The sequence below is a fragment of the Rutilus rutilus genome (assembly GCF_951802725.1).
Source record: "Rutilus rutilus genome assembly, chromosome: 17".
Classification (NCBI taxonomy): Eukaryota; Metazoa; Chordata; class Actinopteri; order Cypriniformes; family Leuciscidae; genus Rutilus; species Rutilus rutilus.
In genome coordinates, this window is record NC_140230.1 from 21,114,453 (window position 1) to 21,137,187 (window position 22,735).

Below are 22,735 nucleotides of genomic sequence, written 5' to 3' on the forward strand. Positions count from 1 at the left end.
TGAAGAGCCAGAATAAGATAAGCACTTCACACCTGGACCAGAGCAGCCTTCAGCCCAGGTCCCAGCTGAACCGGAAGAGAGCATTGGTAAGTTCCCTCCTTTTTTTCAGATTTAAAAATGTTAACACTTTAACTAGTATCATATTCTTTTCAGTTTATAGAACCCTCATATTGAAATTGTAGAAGGGACATGTATTAAGATTTTCTCTAAGAATCACTCATTAAATCTGCAGCGTGAAATGATATGTCTGTTCCTTCATCAGGACAATGCAGGTGTGGACCAGGCACCTCCACAAAAAATGCAGCGCTTGGCAATCAAAGTCAAGGACCAGCAGTTGGAACCAGGCAGCTTGAAGAAAATGTGCCATTTATGTAGCATATACATACATTTTTGTAGCGTTTTAAATATTTAATAGATATATGTTATATTGTGTTGGTACGTTTTGATTGGAATGCATAATAAAAAATCAAATATAAACTGTGCTTTTGTTTATATATCCAGAACAACACACATTAATTAACAATAATGCTATATAAATGTGCACTTCAAGCCAAAACAGATCATTTTCATCTCCTGTCTCTGAGCTGATTAAATGTTAAAAATAGCTCCACACAAAGCCAAAGGACAACATTGTAACAACATATATTATTTCTATTTTCTACAAAAGATTTAATCCCCAAGCTCTTCAAAGTTCTGGCGGTAAGATTTAAGAATCATGGGCCATGTGCGTATATCCACCTGTCTGATTCTTAAACAGAGAATCCTAACAGAGAGAATCTGGACCACGCAGCCATGGCTGTCCTGGAGTACAAAGGCAACCCTTTCCCTCCCCTGTCCCCCATTAAACGTGTCCGTGAACTGAGCTTGGTAAACCAACTTCTGAAAGGATACCGAGAAGAAAAAGCTCAAATGGTCGCTGAGAAAAAGGACTTCTAATCCAGTATACATTTAATTAAAATATAATTTTTTGTTCCCAATATTGCGTGTGTATGGTTGATGATCTAACATGCCCATGACTTTTTTTGAATCAGTATTTTAAAATCAAAATGGATATATCTGTGTAAGATGAGCGTGTCTGGGGTCCTGTAACTGGTCACAAACATGTATTTATTTATTTTTTGCCATTTTTTATTAGCATTTTGTCTCACTAATTAATTCCAGATGAACCTGTGGTGTGACAAGCCAATGAAAGTATACATAGATATTAGAAAGATATTATTTTGTATGAATCTGTTCGTTCTAAAGTTCTTATCTTTGTTTGGGTGTAACCCCCTGCTTTTATTTTCTTGCATCCCAATATGGGTCAACACCCTTAGATATAAAAATTGGTCAAATTTTGATTATAAATATTGTAAAATCTAGGATTCACTTTGATGAATGAAGGGATGTGAGACTGCATGGCTTTAAACTGATTTTCAAGCCCCATGACAATAATTTGTTAGGGAGTTGTGTGTACTTTAGAGTAGTGGGTTTACAATTAGCTACCTTCATTGCTAATCTAACTGCAAAAAGAACCAAACAAGCCATTGTAGTAAAACAGACCATTTTAATTTGGCAAAAAGGGTATGCACTGCCAAGTCATTTGACACTATTAAAATGCATTCAGTATGAACAGTGCAACAGAAATGTGCTTAACTGAATCTTTCTGTGCTCCCGAATGTGATGTGCTATTATCTATCATACATTCAAAAAGTGTGTTCTCTCTTCTCTGCTAGGTGTGCACACTCACTGAAGAGATGGGGAAAAAATCATGGCAAAGCCTTTAGAATAACCTTTTCTAGTGGCTTCCTGACAAATCAAGTTGCAAACCAAGCGTTTCAGGCCCATTTACGTCTGTTAATACAAAACAAAACAAAAATCACACGAACCTAGCTCTAATAATTCTTCAAGTATGGTTCATCTCTTTAAAAAACAATGTTGAATATAAATATGTCATTATGTACATAACTTATAGGCTAAGATTTAAAACGGGTCAATTTCAGATGGAGATTATATAGGATATGTTAATATATATAACATAAATACGACCCACAGCTTGTTCTTTTAAAATAAAACAAACACAGCAGTGATAATGGGCATTTTACAGATAAAACCTTCACATTTTACCTGTACATTTGTCATTCACTCTATTGCATTATGATTGCATTTTCAAGGGTCTCTGATGGTAGGCTAAAGAAATAAGTGTTTAAAACAGTAAAGTGCTCCATGCAGTCAATACAAAGTGTTTCTGTAAGAGTAAAGCTATATTTTCATCAGACACTCAAGTAAACAAACCTTGCGACTGAATGATTCTACTTTCTACTCACAGACAGAATATATCCGCTTCATGACCGCTGCGAGTGTTATTACATGTACAAATATAACAAAGTTAGCTGGAATTGAATCTGAACTCCACAAACCCCTGCACGGTATTATCTGCTATTATTATAAACTAGGCACACCCAAAATGACATTGAATATATCAGAATGTAGACAAAGCACAAACATGCATGGTATACAAATACTGCCTAGTTGTTCCAGTTAACTTGCCATTGCAGTTTAACATCAGTTTGCAAAGTATCTAACCGTATTCAATGTGAATAAAAATACATAAACCCTAAATTATCTTAACTTCACAGACAAAATTAGTAACTAAAAAAACATTTAAAAAATGAGTGAGGGAGATGAATACTTGGTTCTGTTGCATTAAAATGGCAAGGAAATACAAATATTAACGGCACCACTTGAAATGAACAAAGCATTAAAAAAATATGTCAAGAGCTCACTGTACTGTTACTGTACACATCGCTATCCTAAAGTCACATTAAGCTTGAAATAGCTATACTCTAGATTCACCGTCGTCTCCAGTCACTCTATTGCACTGCCTGTGTTTTATCTCTCTCCAGTGACTCTACATCATCTCACTGAAATATTTATTGCTTCTTATTTTTTAGGAGCATTGTGAGCAGGTTATGCCCCACTCTCTCTCGACGTTCTGCAGTTTGCGTTTCCCTTTACAAATTCAAAGATATGGATGTTTGGTAACTTTTTTTGAAAATGGCTTTACTTTTTCACGCTTGCCTTAACCTAATCTATTGAAATATTGAACTCTTTTCCACCTCGTAGATGTTTGAAAGTTGTTTCCGCACGGCCTGTTCCTCTACGGCCCGCTCAAGGCATTGGAACCCATCCCAGTGGCCCCTTGCATACTAAAATACTCGGTGAAGTGGGACGTTAATCTAGGAGGAGGGGGAGAGTGTGCAGAGCTGCGTGGTGGTATTGGAGGAGGAAGAGGGGAGAATGTAGACGACAGGTCTGCCGTTGTAGTGATGATCTTGTGCTCGCAGTTCCTTGGCACTTCCTGTCCCTTCCGAGCCACCGTCTCATCTATCGTCTTTACAGGGTCCTAAATAGAGAAACATGACATGGAATATAAGAAATAGCACTACTGAACACACCTAAACATAAAGGGTCTTTATTGGCATCTATGGTTCCATTAAGAACTTTTAACACCCATGGAACATTTTTATTTCACAAAAGGTTCTTTATAGTGGAAAAAAGTTCTTTAGATTAAAGATATATTTTTTTTACTTTACTTGAGACTTGAAATTTGCCTTGATCTCTTGACATTTAAAGGGATAGTTCACCCAAAATTGAAAATTAGCCCTTGATTTACTCACCCTGAAGCCATCCTAGGTGTATATGACATTCTTCTTTCAGACGAATACAATCGGAGTTATATTAAAAAGAATTATTGGCTCTTCCAAGCTTTATAATGCCAGTGAATGGCTGTTTGACTTTGGAAGTACATTAAAGCGCATCTATTCATGATTAAAGTGCTCGACATGGATCTGCGGGGGTTAATAAAGGTCTTCTGAAGTGAAGCGATGCGTTCGTGTAAGAAAAATATCCATATTTAAAACTTTATCGACTAAAATAACTAGCTTCCGGCAGACGGCTGTACGCATCGATTTATGCCAAAAGAGTAACCCTTGAACTTGACGCACCTTGAACTTGACGTAAATCATGGGCTAATTTACATTTTTAGGTGAACTATCCCTTTAAGAGGTATTTTTACCATTAAAACATCCTGTAAGTTTCATAGCTAAAAGGAACTGAAAATTCTGTCAATAGTTACTCACCCTCATGTTGTTCCAAATCTTTAAGACCTTCTTTGGATCACAAATTAAGATACTTTTGATTAAATCCGAGAGCTTTCTTAATTTGTGTTCTGAAGATAAACGGGTCTAAGGGGTTTGAAACGACATGAGGGTGAGTAATGACAGAATAAAATTTTTTGGGTGAACCAACTCTTTAACATGTCCTCCTGATTATAAACAAAGCATTTATTTAATCAAGCTCCAAAAATGGCTTGTTTGAATATTGTGAGATTTATGACATCATACACGCAAATATAGGCCCCTCCCACTGGCATTCAATTGCTTATTGGCTGACATTTGCCTAAACTGGAAGTGAGCGTTGCGTCGCGTCAAAAGCAAATAGAACCCATTATAATCACTGACGCTGTCTGGATACAGTATACAGTAGGGTGGTCCTTATTTTTAAAGTCTCCAATTGTCATTGTCAAAAATCTCCACATATTCCATATGCTCCATATATTCCTAAATATGTATTTTAGATGCATATCTCAGTTTACTTATTGTAGAAACTAATGACCTGTCCATGACCTGGTTTAGCAGATTTACCTTTCCTGGTAGAATCAATACATATTTCTATTGATGATCACCTTGGTTATTGTTTGGGTTTAGAGCACATTTTTTGGTTTAAAAAATTACATTACGTTCCTTGAAATTGACCCGGAACTTTGGCCGAATCAAGCAGATTATCAGGAGGCACAGGCAATTATACATGCAATGAAAGTAGTCAATGATCACGCCGAGAGAGGATTGGCTCTGATTCAAGAATACAATGGCTATCTCACACACTCTGAAGAACAATTGCAGTTTCTCCTTCATGTGGTGGAAGATCAACGACGGATCTATCCAGACTGCAAAAAGTCAACACTGGCTGCTGAGCATCAGAAATGAGGGATTGTTGAAAACTTTGTGCTTTTTTTGAGATTGTTGTCATTGTTGTCATGTCAGTGTTGCTCTGATTTCAATAAAATGTAGTTCATTTGCAGCAACTTTTAATATTACTTGCATATCACAATAACGCCGCACAGCTTAACATAGGCAATCTTCCACATGATTGAGCTACCTCTAAATATCATTTTTTTGTCAACATTTTTGCATATTTCCAATTTTGAAGTTAAAAGGAACAGTTTAAGAGGTTAAGACACTAACATTTTGCACAAAAAAAAAAGTGGACTTGATAAGGACCACCCTAGTATACAGATGCACGTTTAGTTTTCCATTTGTCCTGTTGTCGACAGACAAGAGTGAGAGTGAAAGAATGTTCGCTTTGACGCATCCAGTTTAAACAGCACGTATGTGTCTCTGTAGCATCAGAAACAAGTGGATGGTTTATTTGAATGCCTTGCCAGATTGCATCGAAGGATTATGTTTAGTCAGAGCATTTTGTTTTGTAAAGAGGCAGTTATGTAATAGAGAGTTCGCTAAGAAACTTTGAGATTTATTATTAGTGAACGTCAAGGAACATAATAAAAGAACAAATAAATCCATGTCATGACCCATTTAAGAGTGTAGCTTAATCATTTGAAAAGCTGCCCAGCCTGATTATATTACCATCAAAATAAGTTAATTTATATTCAACTCATATTTAAATCATCTACAACATCCAATACTCACTGAGTGGATGGAGAAGAGCTCTGTGAAGTTTGGCTGAGAGTCTCCCAGGAAGGAGCTATTCCCATAAGCATGATGAGGGAAGCATTCTGCCCCCTTGCCTTTAGGACTGGAGAGAAGGATTCCTATCTGTGACGTCCGCACGTGGTAAGGAAAGTTCTTATTGGCTGCTGACGGACGTGTGATGGCCTAGAATGACAGGATTAGTCACAAGCAGGGGTGTTTTATCATATTATTCGCTTAAATAAAGCAAGCAATAAACAACAACAACAACATCATACCAGGAAGACGATATGGGCGTAGAGATGGATGCCAAGTTGGATGCCGTTCACAATCTTTTCCCTGGCCCAGCGAGAGATGCCAAAGTTGGCAATTAGAGCCATGACTGGCACAGCAAAAAACCTATGGGTGAAAAAGTATAGGATGAAACGAGAAACAGCAGCTTTTTACTGTCAATCTTCTTCTACAGCTTTACAAAGGCATAACCCACTAGATTTTGGAGTCAAAATAGAGATGAACAGTTTCAGCCTGGTTTCATGAATATGTATACTCGTATATACATTCTTGCAAATGTTGATGTGCTACATTTTACTGTGATTAACATGTTCAAAACTATTCAAACTAACGCATTTTATTGCTATTAGGAGTGCTACACTCAAACAAGAGGTGCGTCCCAATTTGCGTACTTGTGCACTATTCTATGCAGTTTTTAGCATCAATAGTGTGAGTAGGGCGTTTATACTGAAAATTCCAAAAATTTAAAGTGCACTTTAAATACCCGGATGATGCACTTAATTAACCGAAAATGAAGCGTGGAATGTTGGACACTTCATGCACTTAACTGTCGCAGCTTTCCTTACATAGCAGAGGGGGAGGGGCTAACAGACTGTGAGGTTGGATAACAAAATAACCATATAAAATCCATACACTTGATGGTTGAGTACACAGTGCATTATATAAGTGCCCAGTGTACATTATGTATTTTGGACTTGAGACTTGAACAAAATATTTTGATTGGAACGGTTCACACCAAAACCAAGATCAGGTTGATGTTTTCGACTGTCGTCAATTCAACTGTATTTCATGAATAAAACATATATCGAAAAAAAACTTGGTTCGATCTATCAGTTGTTGATTGGACGGAGGCAAATCTGAATGCAAAATTGCAGTGGATTGTAAGAAAGGGACAGAGTTTAAGCAACTAAATGACTGGATAATTTCAGCAAACATGACTAGAGAAGTCTGTCATTTCACCTGAAGATCAAATTTTGACTGAAAATTATGAAATAATAAATAAATAAAACAGTGCACAGATAAATCGTTCACAATAAGATCAGCAACATAATAGAAAACATATAGGGTAAATTCCCAATCATGTAAAAATAGGAGTGAAAATATTTTTAAAGCCGTTGGACGTTGCACTGAAAACTGGGTTAAACAATATCAAATGTTGTTGGCATGTTTGTAACAATTTATGTTTCTTCATCGAGTATATTAAGCACCCCACTGAAAAACTATAATAAAAGGAGCTTCAGGTATATCTACATACACTACATTTTATTCTAATTGATGCCATCTTTATTGCAGAACTCACCACAGAGTGTACGCAGTGAAGAAGGGGATGTAGAAAGGTTGTTTTTCAGGGTAGCGTTTGAGGGACACCAGCACAGCATAGCAGAACCATACGTACGCAAGCAGCTGCAGCCCCATTAGACCGTACCCTGCAGGGCTGTCATAAGCATACAGCACCTCGCCTGGATCAAAGAACTACAAACACACACGCAGTGGGAGTGGGAACAGGGAATCACCACCCCCTGGCATCCCATCTGTATGACTGATGGTTTTAAATCCAACCATGGCACAATCTATAAGCTGCATAAGTGGAAACTGCCGGAACGTTCCTCAAATCCAAACATCTAAAGCTGCATTAGAGCAAAGGGTGACACTGACACAGGATGCAACAGGAGCTCTTCCATGATACTGCAAGAGCTTATCTGGGTCATTCTCTTTACCTGTCTTTCCCTCGCTCTCTTTATCTGTCTATCTGCCGGATTCCATTACACCACGCTACAGCAGAACGACATGCTCGTGCTGAGTAACTTCATCTCACAGCTTTACATTATGTATAGAGTAGAGTAGCTCTCGGGTGCAGCATGAGAAACTGCAGTTGATAGTGCTCAAAGATAACGTGTTTTACACATTAGGTAATTATGGAAATTAATAGACATTTTGAATACATTTCTGGAATGGTTATTTACAGTATATTATTTGCATGTAACTACAAAAATATATCTTGATAAACCTCAATTGTTTTAGCATTAGTTTGATATACACATATTTAAAATGTAAATGAACATTAATATTTTAACAAATTCATTTTCCAATTATAGAGTCATTTAAACTAAATAGTCATTGAATCGAATTACATTCCACAAAATGTTATGCAAAAACTAAAATACAATAAAAAAAAAGGCATGCTTTCCACACTTTTCTTTCAATAATGAACAAAAATAAAAAATTAATTGTATTAATTTTATTTAATTTTGCAAAGTTTTTTGAAAGTTTTTTGAAAATTTTGTAAAGTTGTTTTATGCTCATTTAGTTGATCAAAAATAAAGTAAAAACATTTTATTATTACAATTTAAAATTACATTTTAAAATATATTAAATTAGAAAACCGTTATTTATTCTTGTGATGACAAAGCTGAATTTTCAGCATCATTACTACAGTCTTCAGTGTCACATGATCCTTCAGAAATTATTCTAATATGCTGATTTGCTGCTCAAGAGACATTTCTTCTTATTATCGATGATGAACACAGTTGTGCTGCTTAATATTTTTTGGAAACCATGATACTTTGTCAGGATTTTTTGATGAATAGAAAGAATGACATTTATTTAAATATAAATCTTTTTTAACGTCGTAATGTTTTTACTGTTACTTTTGATCAATTTAGTGCATCACTGAATAAAATACATTTATAAAAATTAAATAAAAATTACTGACCCCAAACTCTTGAATGGTAGTGTACTGTATATTATGAATATCCAGCATATTGCCCAGCCTCAGCATATGAAAAAAGAAAAAGATAAAGGCAAGCAGATCTTACCTCTGCTTCATATATGAAGAGAATGATGTAGGTGATGGTGTACACTGTCATATAAATGGACAGTTTCACAGAGCCACTGTGACTTATTCTTGCCCTGGAAAGCAAAAAAAGAAAGAAAGAAACATCACTACTGCATGTCATTTTCTTTGAAAACATGGCTCAAAAGACCCATTGGCAGATATAGCATCACCTCACCTGCATATACAGAACATCTGCATAAACAGTTAAGAATTACTTTCATCACTTAATTCAGTACATACTATGAATGGGAATTTGGATACAAAATTGTCTTGACATCTGGGTCACATTTGCATGATTATCCTTGTAAGTCATTACCCACATTATGTGAGAAGTAAGGCCTCCTACCTTGTGACTGTGAATCCCTTCCCCAAGAGAATCAGCATGAGCAAGAAAATCAGGAAGCTCACAGAAAAGAGTAATTTCCCTGGTGAGTGGGAGAGAGCCACGAAGAGTTACACAGTTGACCACAAGTAGGTTAATAATCAGGTCAGCATTTAATAATGAATCCAGGCACGCGCACACAAATGTGTCATGCTAAAACCAAGTATGTTTTGTTTAGATATCGTATTGTAATCTTGTTTAGCACATTATTTATCTGGAATACTTCAATCTGATTGGTCATTCATGGTTTGATCAAATATTTGTACAAAACCATGTTCCTTAAAACGGACTTAAATGACTAGACATTCTACTAACTATAAGCAACTTTGCAACTACATCAACTACCAGTAATTAGAATATTAGCAGACTATCTGCTTAATATCTCTACTAATACTCTAATGAGAGTTAGTTGACAATGACAATGAAATTATGTGTGGAAACGGCTCAAGGGCTGATCATTTTAGCGGTACAACAAAACTTATGCGACAATGTGTTTTAGGAAACTTTTTTTTACGCATCACTTTTTCAAGAGCAAAACAGTGCAAAAATTGGATGGGAAGTTGGCTAATTAAAACAGCACATTAATATAGAGCGGTGATTAAACTGACCTGGAACTACCTGTGCATTAAATGGTTTTATTGAAAACTTTCCAGCCAATCAGAATCGAGTATTCAGACAGACCATGGTATAATTTGCGATGATGAGCATGTGTATCATCCTTTACATACAGTGCTTTTCTCACCTAATATCTTGAGGCTGCCATTCCCGACACCATCCCTGGCATAAAGGCCCCAGTAAAAGCAAAAGAAGAGCAGGCTTAAGACTGAGAGGAAGGAATCAGAAAGTGAAAGAAAGAATGCCAGAGATAAGAGAGAAGAGAGAGAGAGAGAGAGAGAGAGAGAGAGAGAGAGAGAGAGAGAGAGAGAGAGAGAGAGAGAGAGAGAGAGAGAGAGAGAGAGAGAGAGAGAGAGAGAGAGAGAGAGAGAGAGAGAGAGAGAGATAAGTCACAGTAGCAGCAGTGAGAGCGCAGAGGAAGTGGGGAGGAGATAAGGATAAAAGAAATAAGGGATGACACAAGAGATATTGTTATGCATCCAGTGTTGCAAAGCCCAGTGTCATAAAACGTGTGCGCTAGTGTTTATCTATATATGAGTGTGTTCAGAGGCCTTTCTCACCCTCCACTCCAGCCGCAGTCATAAACATCTTATAGGTCGTATGGAGCAGCTGTCTTCCCTTTAAATGATCTTAAAGGATTACACAGAGGGAGAGCGATTCAAATAAAACTAATAACTTAAACAGAGGGAATAAAAAAAATTGAAGAACCAATAGTATTTGTTTATCTGGAAGATGGAGGATGGCTAAGAATATCCTTTAATTTAACTTAAGCATATGTAATTTAAACATATGCACTGAGACCAATGCATTTGAGATCTTTTATACCTCCAGGACATGGAAACTCACAAGCAAAATAACAAGACAGCATAAACACAGTGGCAAATATAACCAAGAATGTGATGTCTGTCTCCAGGATGCCTGAAACAGAACAAAACAAGAATAGCTTTTAGTCACAGTGTAAGTATGATGAATGTCTTAAAGAGATAGTTCACCAAATATACATTCATTTTTCAAGCCTGGGACACAAAAGGAGAAGTTCAGCAGAATTTTAACACTGCTCTTTTCCAACAAAACATGTTATTAATATTTATTAATTAAATGTTTAATTTATTAATTAAGCAAGAAATGTGTTTGTTTCTTACACAAAGATGTCATATCACTTCAGAAGACTTGGAATATAGTGCAAAATTGTATGGACTAACATTATGGAGCGGTTTTGCACTTTCCTTATAGAAGAAAAATGACACTGGTTTGGAAAGATGATATTTAAAATAATATCCTATTCCTTTAAGTCTAAATCTAAGATCACATTTCAGTGATAACTGAACTAGTATTATTAATATCATCAAGAAATCTATATTGTTTTTCATTCTATATTTATACACACACACACACACACACACACACACACACACATACATACATATATATATATAGCCAATCTTTCACATAATACAAAATAAATCCCTCTCTCTTTCAGCTGTCTCTCACCAAATTCATCTGCAGAGAAATGCTCGGTCCAGAAGGACTGTCCATTGGTTAATGTCATTTCATATTCCAGCTGCAGCCCATCTCCCTGTGTTTCATGGCAAAAGAGAAAAAAGGGGAATTCAGAGGAGGGAAAAGCAGGAGGTGTGTAACTGAGAAAAAAAAAAGTGAGTGGGGAGCTGCAGAGACCATATAAACACTGAGTGCACAAATATATCTTTGGTCTAGAAAATACTTCAAAGCCGCACAGTTTCTAGCTGTTGAGAGGATTTCGGCCTGGCTTAATAAAAGAGAAACACTTTGATTTCACTTGGCAGGAAAAAACAATTCCCTTTCCCTCACTCCAAATAGGTGAGGTGCATATCAAGCTTGCCCTATCACCAAATCAATGTGGCCAGAAATGGAGAGGCGAGAGAGGCTGGGACAAAAATACAGAGCTAGAAAGGCACTGATAAAAGACTGTTATATACAAAGTGAATGAGCATGAAAGAATGAAGTGAGTAATCAAAAACTGTAACAGAAGTTACGAGGTACAGTGGTATTCGGCAGGCCAATGAGAAGGGAAGTATGAGGGAGATGAGAAGAGAAATTGGCAGCAGGCACAGAGAATCTCCCTTAGGGACAGAGCTGAGAGCTCGCTGCTCGGAGATGGTGCTTTACTTCAGTCCAACAGGATTTAGCATTGTGTCCTTCAGCCTGCCTACATCCATGAAACAACCCTTTACATTTTGCCCCATGTGTTTTAATCCATCTCTTTTATCCACTTTCAACCACTTCTGTCCTGATTTCTTTGAGGGGAGGGTCTATGGCCGGGTAAATGTATGGGCTTTTTCAGATCTTTCTATCTAATGGACGAAACAAGCTCACAAAATTCACATATGAACGCAAAAAGAGACGACGGAAAACCACTGAGAGCATCAGCTTTCGTTTCTGCTCTGATAGCTGAAAGAACACGCTGAACACTGTGAGTGTTCAGGAATGGTGAAAGAACACTGTTTGGTACGTTTTTCGTTTTTAAACCAAACAGGGCTCTTCAGACAAAATTTAAATTGCGTCTGGCAAGCACGCTTCCCGTAATGTTTACACATTAGGTCAGTAGGCGGAGAGTAGAGTGTCTTTTGTGGCTGTTCGAATGCATTCGATTCCGATCACATGAGCGTTTGAACTTCGAAAGCAATCCGGGCGAATGCGTTTTTGACTACCTCTGGAAGTAGTCGAAGGTGGACAAACTCAAAACGTTTTAGACCCCGTTTACACCTGTATTTAGTGTCGTCCTCTTGTGATCCAATTGACCAAAACGCATTTTAATACCAGGTGTAAACGGGGCCAAAGCCTCTTTATCTATCATGAAATCCATTTAATAACATTCCTTAAAACCAGGTCAAATAAACACTTGCCATGTTTCTTACATGCCATACATGGAAGCAGGAATTTGGATTATACAGTAAATTCATACACTGTAAAACATTTCTAACCTCCCCAACTCAATTTTCTAGTGACTGGTCACATCTAAATTTTTCAATTGGCGCAAGTGAAATTCTGTAAATTATCAAATTCAATTTACAGAATTTCACTTGGGCCAAATGAAAAATTTAGATGGGATCAGTCACTAGAAAATTTTGAGTTGGGAAGGTTAGACATTTTTTTACAGTGTATTCATAATAAAAATGGAACCTGTAGAAAAAGCATATATTGTAGATTTATCATATAATTTTTATTCAAGCAAATATTTTAGTAGTAACAGCCTGTGTCTATCTGTATGTGTTGCAATGTCAAAATGATCTGTTTCTGTATCTGTATTCAGATGGAATCAAATGTGGATGGGGCTTCAACTGGAATTGTGTGAAAACTTTAGAAATAATTCTACTCCATTTGTAGTTTCCATTTAGCAAATATACCTTCTATTAAAAACCTAAAAACCCATATTTAAAACCTTTGTCTAAAACCCAATTTAGATCCAACTGACTTGACTCATTTCAGACCGGTCTCTCATCTCATCTATTTATGTAAAAAAAATTAGAAAAAGTGGTGTTTAATCAACTACATGTTTACTTCGAACAGAATAAGATTGGTGAAGTTTACCAGTCTGGTTTTAAGAAGCATCATTCAACAGAGACTGCCTTTGTAAAAGTGTTTAATGATTTACTAATGACAGTGGATGCTGGTGATTCAGCAGTGTTAGTTTTATTAGACCTAACTGCAGCTTTCGATACAACAGATCACACGGTACTGTTGAATGCACAGATAAATCATGTGGTAAAGTCAACTTTTTACATCTGAGAAATCTGGCTAAGATGAAATCATGTCTGACGTATATGAGTCTTGAAATTGCAATCCATGCTCTTATATCATCAATACTTGATTATTGTAATATAAGGGTATTAGTCAAGCATCTATTCTACGGCTGCAAAAGGTTAAAAACGATGCAGCAGGATTATTAACGAATATTAAAAAACGTGAACACATCACTCCGTCCTTGGTCTCTTTACAGTGGCTCCCTGTACAATATTGGATTGATTTTAAACTTCTTTTATTGGTGTATAAATCTCTTCAAGGCCTTGCACCGACCTATTTATCAGATCTGTTAATGGAGTATCAGACAGGAAGAACTTTGAGATCATCAACTCAAAACTTTCTGAAAATTCCAAGGACCAAGTTATGCCAGAAAGGGGGTTGTGCATTTGGGGTAGTAGCGCCAAGACTTTGGAATAGCTTACCATTACATGTTAGGGACACTGACTCTGTACATGTCTTTAAAGTACAACTTAAGACACATTTGTGTCTTATTGCCATGGCCTATTCATCCTTTTGATAATAATTTTTATTCTACTACTATTGTACTATTTTGTCTATCTTACTGAGATGATGTAAAGCACATTGGTCAATATGTGTTGTTTTAATAGTGCTATACAAATAAAAGTGACATTGACAGTTTTCATTTAGCAAATATACCTTCTATAATTCAGAAAATTACTAATTCCTCTTTTATTAAAACCTTTATGTAAAATAAATAAATGTTTAAAATGACCAAACTAAAATAAATAAGATTTTAACCCCAAAAGAAGTGTTATTTCAGTCATTTTTATATACTTATAGTATTTATTAACATTTTGAGTTAGCTTTTATTTTTCAAAAGGTGAAAAATATGTATGATATAGTATGTTATTTTAATGTTCAGATTTTTCTGAGTCTCACAGTAAAAGGAGACAGCAACACGGCCATCTGTGTTCAGACAATTTCACACCTTTCTCCTTTTCATTCACAGGATACCACTTTAGCCATACTGGCTTCACAGACAAACCATTATGTTTTTTTGATATGTTCATTTAAAATATTGCCCTTTGCCCTTGTTGCATAATCAGTCTAACGTATTATTCAGTATAATTACTTATTCATTGTGAAGTCATTAATCATGCCTCTGCGAATGTAGTCTGTTACAGGCACATTCTTAGTCACTACATACTGTTTATTGTATCAGCACTCACCCCACACTTGCTGAGCGCAATGTACCACCATCTTTCTCTGACAGAACGAAAACTTCGACCTCCTACACAACTCAGCATCTCTTCATTACCTTCGCCTTCCACCTGATAGAGGCAGATATAAAAACATAAGATTACAAAAAGAAGTGCTTCACTGCATAATTGTACATCACTGATTTAACAGAGAATGCTTATAATTTGATGTGTGTCATTTCTTTCTTTCTCCTATCCAAGTTTACTATGAGACATACTGTAATTAAGAACATAAAAAATGTGAAAACACAAATCAATATGCGTGCATTATGTTTGTTTGAGAAAACCATTATTTTCACAATAGTGTTTGGTTGTGCACACAGACTATGTAAGACTAGCTTTTGTCTTACCATACAGCCAGACCAGGTGTAGTGGGTGGTCAGGTTGATGACTTGGTTATTTTCAGGCCTCAGCACTGACTCTTTCAGGTAGCAATCCTGTAGAGCACATAAACCCTCCATTAACAAACGTGGGATTTAAGACACCCTATAACAACATCAAGAGCTGAAGTACTAAGTAGCAGATTATGACTGATGAAGAGCAGGGACTTCCTACGAGCACTTTTTCAAAGAGTCCCGCAATGCAGATCCTGCCACAGGGAGGGAGAAAATGTGCTGTATTTAAATACGCACATGCACTGACACCCGTGTCTTTTTGGAGACTGGATCTGGACTCCTAATCCACAGAGCACTGCTGACATTTCCCCTTTAATTCTCATATACTTCTACTTCTGATGTGTATCACACACATTCAGGCTTATGCTCTCTGCTTGTTTACGCACACACATGCAGTCTTGTCATTTCATTCAATATTTTCACACAAACAAACACAAAGTCTGTCAGTGTGTGTCTCACCTTGTCCGGCCTCTTGTACACAGCTGGCCACTGAGAGCTTTCATCAAAGTAGAGCAATATGTTCTGACAGCATCGGGACTTTCAGTGAGCAACAGACATAGAGAGAGGAACAGGAAGACAGGATCGATCGATGGATAGATAGAGAGAGGGGGAGAGTTTATTACTTAGACTGTTTACGCCACCTAGAAACTTAAAAGGATGTAAATGACTGACATATACAAAAAGAAGAAAGGCGCAGCCTGAAAACATAATTTAATGGTTAGGCTTCTTTGCTGAAGCCATTCTTTTATAGATAGTATTAGCATGAAACCAAGTTAAGTAGCATTAAAACCAAAATGACTTCAGAAAAATCTTATAAGAACAGATTTATTTGGAGTCACTTTATGTGAAAACAGGTGTGTACCATTTTAAATAAGCTTTTATTTTTTATTTATAAGCTTTTATTATCTGAAATGTGTCACTTTGGTATTCAGTGGCATTGTAATTTTTACATGAAAGGTCTAAAAGTTCCGATATGATGGATCTTTGTTTGCTTTTCTACATCAGAAAAACTAGCTGTTTTAGGAGTGTGTAGACTTTCTCTCCACTGCATCATGCATTTGTGACAGTATTGGAGATTTAGTACAACATTAGTCATGAGTATATTCATATATGGGTCTTTAATCCTACCTTGGGGTATCGGAACTTAAAGTTCAATCGGCCAAAATCGGTCAGGAAGCAAAACCTTGTGAGGAAAACCCAGTCCTGTGGAGAAGAGGGGAGGGTAAGTATAGGGAAGCAAGTAGTAGCGCCCATGATGGTAACCCTCATTTTGAGGAGTCTCATAGGATTCATTCGAGTACTGTTTATTCAGAGTCCCGCAGAAACTGTACCCATGCTAGAAGCAAACGCGAACCTTGTGAGGCTCACAAAATGGCGTCACCATCTAGACATGACATCATTTAGCAGACAAAGCACCTTACAGTACATTTATTAGAAGGATATTTTCCCTGAAGCTTACTCAACAACACATAGTGATTGCTCACAGTCACAGCTTGAGGGATCAAACCAGCAATCTTCTTCTGCTTCCAAGCCCTGAGCTTTACACCACATAAATTCACAAGTTCAATCTTATCTAACAGCAGTCTGATCTAATGCACTGATAACAGTTCATATCACATTATATGATAATAGTTAATGAAGTTCCTGCAGTGTTCAAGACTTTAGTTGGGCTTCATCTCACACACTCTCTCGAACTTACGCTGACACGCAGGCAGTCAGTGAAGTGTAAAATGGCACTAAGTGCGCTCTAGCTTTCAGCCCCTTGTCCATATTAACTTCCTCTTCAGTGTCTGCAGTTGGTGGTTTCTATAACAACAGGTTTCCTTGACAATACAGACAGCAGCCCTAAGACTCTCTGACCCAGAACTGAGCCCCAAACAACCATTACGATCCAGGCATCACATGACCGAGCTTCTGAAAGACCACCTTGTCTCTCTAAAACAGAAGTGCACGTAAAAGAGCACCTATGGTCAGTCAGACAGTTAAACAAACACCCACTCAAAAAAAAAAAAAAAAAGCCCTCACTAAAACAAATATCAGTACTATTGTCATGGCAACAGACACATACTGCACTTTGCAGCTACTATAGAAACCGGTAGAGGCCCGACTCTATCTAAACCCCCTTATAGCAAGAACGACCGTCCTCCAATCCTGGTTTTTAAAACCAAGAGACTTCACAACAGTGATTTTATTTCTTTCTGTCCTTGTTCACATTCCCATCTGTTACATTTCCTATGTGACTGCACAGCCAGAAGCGTTCATGCATGTGAGAAATCCTCTCCTGTACCTCATGCGGTGGAGCAATATTCAGGGTTGAGTACAAGTTAAGATCAACTGTGCTGTAACAATTTGTGCTGTAATGTTGGTGACCACAAAAAAATATTTTTACTCATTCCTCGTTTTATAAAAAAAAAAAAAAAATCTGAATTACAGTGAGTAATTGCCCTTTAAACGAAATCGATGGAGGAGTTCAAACTTTTGTGTGAGATTAACAATGCCACACATGCTTTTGACTGAGCTTAACTTGTGTTTGAGAAGATTGAGATGATTGTGTATCCGTTTATGTAAACTCACACTCGTATAATGGCTGGCTGCACAACATAATGTGTGTGTTGTGATGCAGAATAGGCCATAAAGTGTCACTAATAATCCCTGCTATCTGTCTTATCCCCCACAGACACTGTAATACAAAGTCATTGAATCAGGCAAAGGGAGGATGAGAGACACGGCACACACAGACCCTACATTAATCAAGCACTATACGCAGATGCAGTATCCGGTCACTTCACCGAATCAGTGGTGGCCTCACCTCTCACTGTCTTTCCGGATCTCTGTCCGACCGCTAAGCCTCATTAACAATTAATTACCAATCAACTAGTCATGTCACCCCGGGTCCACTGGGCTTTTAAATGATTCATTACTTTAGTTACACAACGGAGCAACACATAAATACACTCACATGTGCTGACACACATATACAATAACACACACAAGACGTCGACCTGAGTGCCCCTGAGTCTTACATGCCTGTGGCAGTGGTAGTTACCCATGGGCAGTTAACGTTACCTGCACAACTCTCTGGCCACACTCAATTCAGAGGAAGGAGCTTTGCTGGAATCTATTAGTACTACACACATATATAAAAAATATATATATATATAAAAAAAGAAAGGACAATGCTGTTTTTTCTCTGTCTCAAATTATGTTTTAATTTAAAGGGGCAAATGCCTTACACAACCAAACAACTTTAAAGGGATAGTTCACCCAAAAACGACACTGATCAGCGAACATAAACAGAAGTTCAACTGTACTTGCTTGATGCGCAAGAACAAACCTCATTGGTTCTAGCGGAAGCTTAAATGTGCTGCGTAACACACGAGAATGAACCTCTTTGGTACTCGCACGTCAAGCGAACATGCCTGAGCTTCCATTTTCAACAACTGATGTGTGAGTTGATGAATGTATGTGAATAAAAGCCTATCCGTTCATCATATAAAGCGATTGTGTCTCTTCAGAAATTTTTGGACTAAACCGCTCAATTCATTTGGTATGGATTAGTTTTACGATCTCTTTATGAACTTTTTGAAGCATCAAAGTGGTAGTTGATGAACAAACTTCTTATGGGTTTGGAATGACATGAGAGTGAGTAATTAATGAAAAAATTGACATTTTTGGGTGAACTATCCCTTTAACGTGATACAACTTTCCAGTAATTTATGTGTGTGTGTATGCATGGCAGTGTAAATGAACGACCTTGTAAGGAAATAAACAGAAGTGAGATTAATGGACTGCTTGACCATCTCATACAGAGACCAAAAACAGAGCAGGAACAGCATTTGGATACAGCCAGGTTGTTGTTAAATTACCAGCAGCAAAACCTACTTAATCATGATTTAATTTACCCGTATATTTACATGTGTAAAAATCGTGTCTGATCTTTTAAGTAATAAAAAGTAATTTAAGCAGTTTTTTCTATGCTATAGGTTGTAGGCTACTATGGGTTTTGAAAGGAAATAAATATAATTGCTCCCTCGTTTCTCCGTATTTTCTTCATTTATGTTCATTAAATCAATGTGATGAAATAAGTGAGGCAATTACTTTTTTGAAGCACTTTCAGTCTCACTGTTTGCTTCAGGCCAACATCATGTGTCTATCAGATAATAATAGCCAGTGTTTCCCACAAGGCACACTGCAATCAAATAATTCACCCAACAGCTATTACAATTAAGAAAATGACGTACTGCAAATATGGACACACTTCAGCAGCAATGACTCAAATCGTCTGTGCCTTATTTCCACGTTCGCAGAGTTGTTGTTTGAATTGTGTCTCACAATGCATATCACACACCTTTATATAAGCACAGCTAAGCAACCTAAAATCAGTTTGGACACAAACATCAGCATGCGATAAATACAATCTAACAATGCTGTAATGACAGACACACACCTGTAAAAGCGGATGGGAGGGTGTAAGTTGGTTGTCGGCAATACGCCGTTTAAAATGTGTTTTTCGTGTCTTAAGGAGGAATTAAGCTTTCATCGGCTCAATAGCGGCGGGTGTAACGTTAATGATCTTGGCAACGCACAGGCTATTAAAGCACCAAGCTTCCAGATGCGCGCAAATACAGAGGCGTCAACACACACACTTGCTATAAGCAGTCAGGAGATACGCAGCTGAAGAACGCAGGAAAACTCAGAACCATTACCAGCACAATAGTAATAAAATGTAAACACTATAACGTTACTCACCTCTTTTGTGTTGACGATACCTCTGACATATTTCCCAAAAACCGAGCCGACACATAACATACTGGATACCACGGCGAGTCCTAATACTTTCTCCATCTTCACCTGTCCACCGTAGCGTTTCTGCGCTCTCCTTCCTATATTGTGTGAGCAGATCTGCCTAGTGAGGCTGCCAGACGCGCGTCCACGTTCTTCGCCTCAAATGCATGTATCCCCCAGAATTTTCGCCGGGAGCGCGCCTAGTATCGCACGCGCTTTGCCAGGGAAGCGTGAAACGCGCGCTGCCGATATTTTATTGCGACATAGCATTACACAAATAGCTATTCCTTATGGGTAATTTTTTATGGTTTTAACCCATTTTCTTACATAATTATTAGCCATGTTTTGCGTTCTCTATCCCGTCACAAGATAAACACAGAGATGCAGAGACAATTATTTATTCAAATATAAATCGACACAGGGAAAATACATAGGCTACTGCAGAAAAATAGCTACTCTCATTTCTCATCGTAACATTCCTACAGTACCCACAAGTCTCAAAATACTCTGTCGACAAAACAAACAAACTAAAGAGTATTTATAGTCTCTCTATACAATAAATGTCATCTATGCATATACAGTACATTCCAAATACACAGGTTTGCACTTATGGTGTCTTTACATAAGGAAATAATAATAACAAATATTATTATTATAAATAATATTATTATTAATAGTTATAATTATTAAGAACATAACAACTCATATAATCATAAAGAAGCTAGCTCTCAGTTCCTGAATGGCTGTGAGGGCACCTGAAAGCTCGCTCGCACGCCACCTCAGATGCTGCTATACACTGAACTATAAAGTGCTTATTAGCTGAGATTGTCCTGAAAACATCAGGTCTGACTGAATGCGAGAAAGTTTGCCTGGGACATACACAGTGCAGTTTGTATCACTCATTGGATTTAACATCCCAGTGAAAACGAGGAGAGAATAGACATCAGCACCCTCGCAAACGATACTGCAGTGGTCATTAGAGCCTGCACTTAAAGTGAGCAACATCATCGTTGGTGGATTTCAAGAGGACAGGAGCTCAAAACACAACGAAACAATGAAACATCCTACTGATTAAAACTCTAAGTCAGTGACAGATTGACTATAAGTCATGAGAGCAGATGTAAAATGCAATGGCACGACTCATGCCTCTGAGGGGAGATGATGCAGCACGGCTTTGGCTGCTTACACCTCAGTGATAAGTGCAGGTATGGTCATTTAAACAGAGGAGTAAATTAACCTGGTGTTTTATATAACACCCTTGAGATGAATGAGTAATCTCTCTCTGAGGGAGGCAGTTTGAGAGTCACACACACAAGGTGGAAATGCTCAAGTGCATTCAAGGTTACATCGTCCTACCAAAAAAAAAAAAAGATTACAGAGACAACTCGACTGGAACGGATAACCAGAGGGCGTCAGAGTGTCTTATCGTTCCTCTCCCAGTTCTGGTTGTTTTAGTCATGGTTCCAAGAAGGGACTACAGACAATGTAGAATCTAAAAGCACAATCTATTGAGAAGCTTTTCCATGCAGAGCGGACACAACTATAACACAAAGTGCGACAAACAAACACAACTTGCATGCACATACAGAACCAAGCTGACCAAAACGGGCACCATCTGACAAAAATACCCAGAACAACAATTGACGAGACAGGTTTTACATAAGAACCATAACAAAAAACTGCAGAGTAACCAAGACTTAGTATTTCAAATCCGTCACCAGAAAGGAGCAGCTTTGACACGGTGAAAAGAGCAAGCAAGCAAATCTTTTTATATCGTGACACTCTTGGAAACTGACTCTCAAATGCTGCAATCAGCAGTAGATGGAGCACTGTTTTCTCTCAGCAGATAAAGCCTGACTTCAGCTCTGGCTTAATCCAATCATAGACACACCGATAAAGACCAGGCCTTTGCCGAGGATATATACACAGTCCCAAAAGACATGTCATGCTGTGCCGCTTGAGCAGAGCGAATCATAAAATGACAGCAATGACCACCGTTGTTTCAATAATAAGGTTGACAATACTTTAAACACGTGCGCTATATAAACACACTGTGGGAGGTCAGGCCACGCTGTGCACACAAAGGTCCAAATCTCCCATACAGCACTAATACATTTTATGGAGTGCCAAAAGTTGGCGAGTTTGTTTCGGAGAGTCAATTAGTGCCAGAGAGAGAGGAGACCTGATTCAAATAGAGACACGCTATCACAGCGGTATGTATCACACATGTGCAGGCTGAAAGATTTCATTGGCTCAAGGTTGCTGGGTGTAAAGGGAGTCTGCTTAAAATACCTCTAGGACGGGCTGGGTGAGAATTGAAAAGAGTGCTCAAAATGGGTCAGCATGCACAGGGACAGATGACACAACTGTGAACAAGAGGGAAACAAACTGACTGAAGGAACGAGGGAGATGGAAAAATAATGGAAGCTTGCGCTGACATGCTGACTAAGAGGGAAAGGCAGTGATGGAGAGGTACAGCCCATGGTTTTTTTTCTCTCTAAGCTCTTGTCCAGTTTTCAAACCAGTATATATATTCTTGTCTTTTTGACAAGTAATCTAATCTAACAGATAAATAATGTGATTATTATATGATTATAATAAACAAATTATATATGCCATTTCCAAATATAAACGAGTCAAAATATGCCATTTCGACGCCACTTGTGACTTGATGTAAT

General features: G+C 37.6%; 1 protein-coding gene across 2 annotated transcripts; it reads right to left on the reverse strand.

The window, feature by feature from the left end:
* Positions 1-1,528: 1,528 nt before the first annotated feature.
* Positions 1,529-20,235, reverse strand: tmem145 (transmembrane protein 145). Of its 2 annotated transcripts, XM_084384938.1 has the most exons (15): positions 20,022-20,235; positions 16,401-16,475; positions 15,732-15,809; positions 15,228-15,314; positions 14,848-14,949; positions 11,366-11,450; positions 10,721-10,792; positions 10,435-10,503; positions 10,002-10,082; positions 9,224-9,302; positions 8,858-8,951; positions 7,342-7,514; positions 6,029-6,149; positions 5,751-5,936; positions 1,529-3,385 (listed from the first exon to the last, which is right to left on the reverse strand). In XM_084384938.1, exons 1-15 carry the CDS (start codon positions 20,115-20,117, stop codon positions 3,140-3,142), a joined length of 1,644 nt encoding a protein of 547 aa, XP_084241064.1. In that variant the 5' UTR covers positions 20,118-20,235; the 3' UTR covers positions 1,529-3,139. The 2 variants fall into 2 exon arrangements, with proteins under 2 accessions (XP_084241064.1, XP_084241065.1); XM_084384939.1 differs by lacking the exon at positions 15,732-15,809 and having other exon boundaries at positions 20,022-20,226.
* Between the last annotated feature and the right edge of the window lie 2,500 nt (positions 20,236-22,735).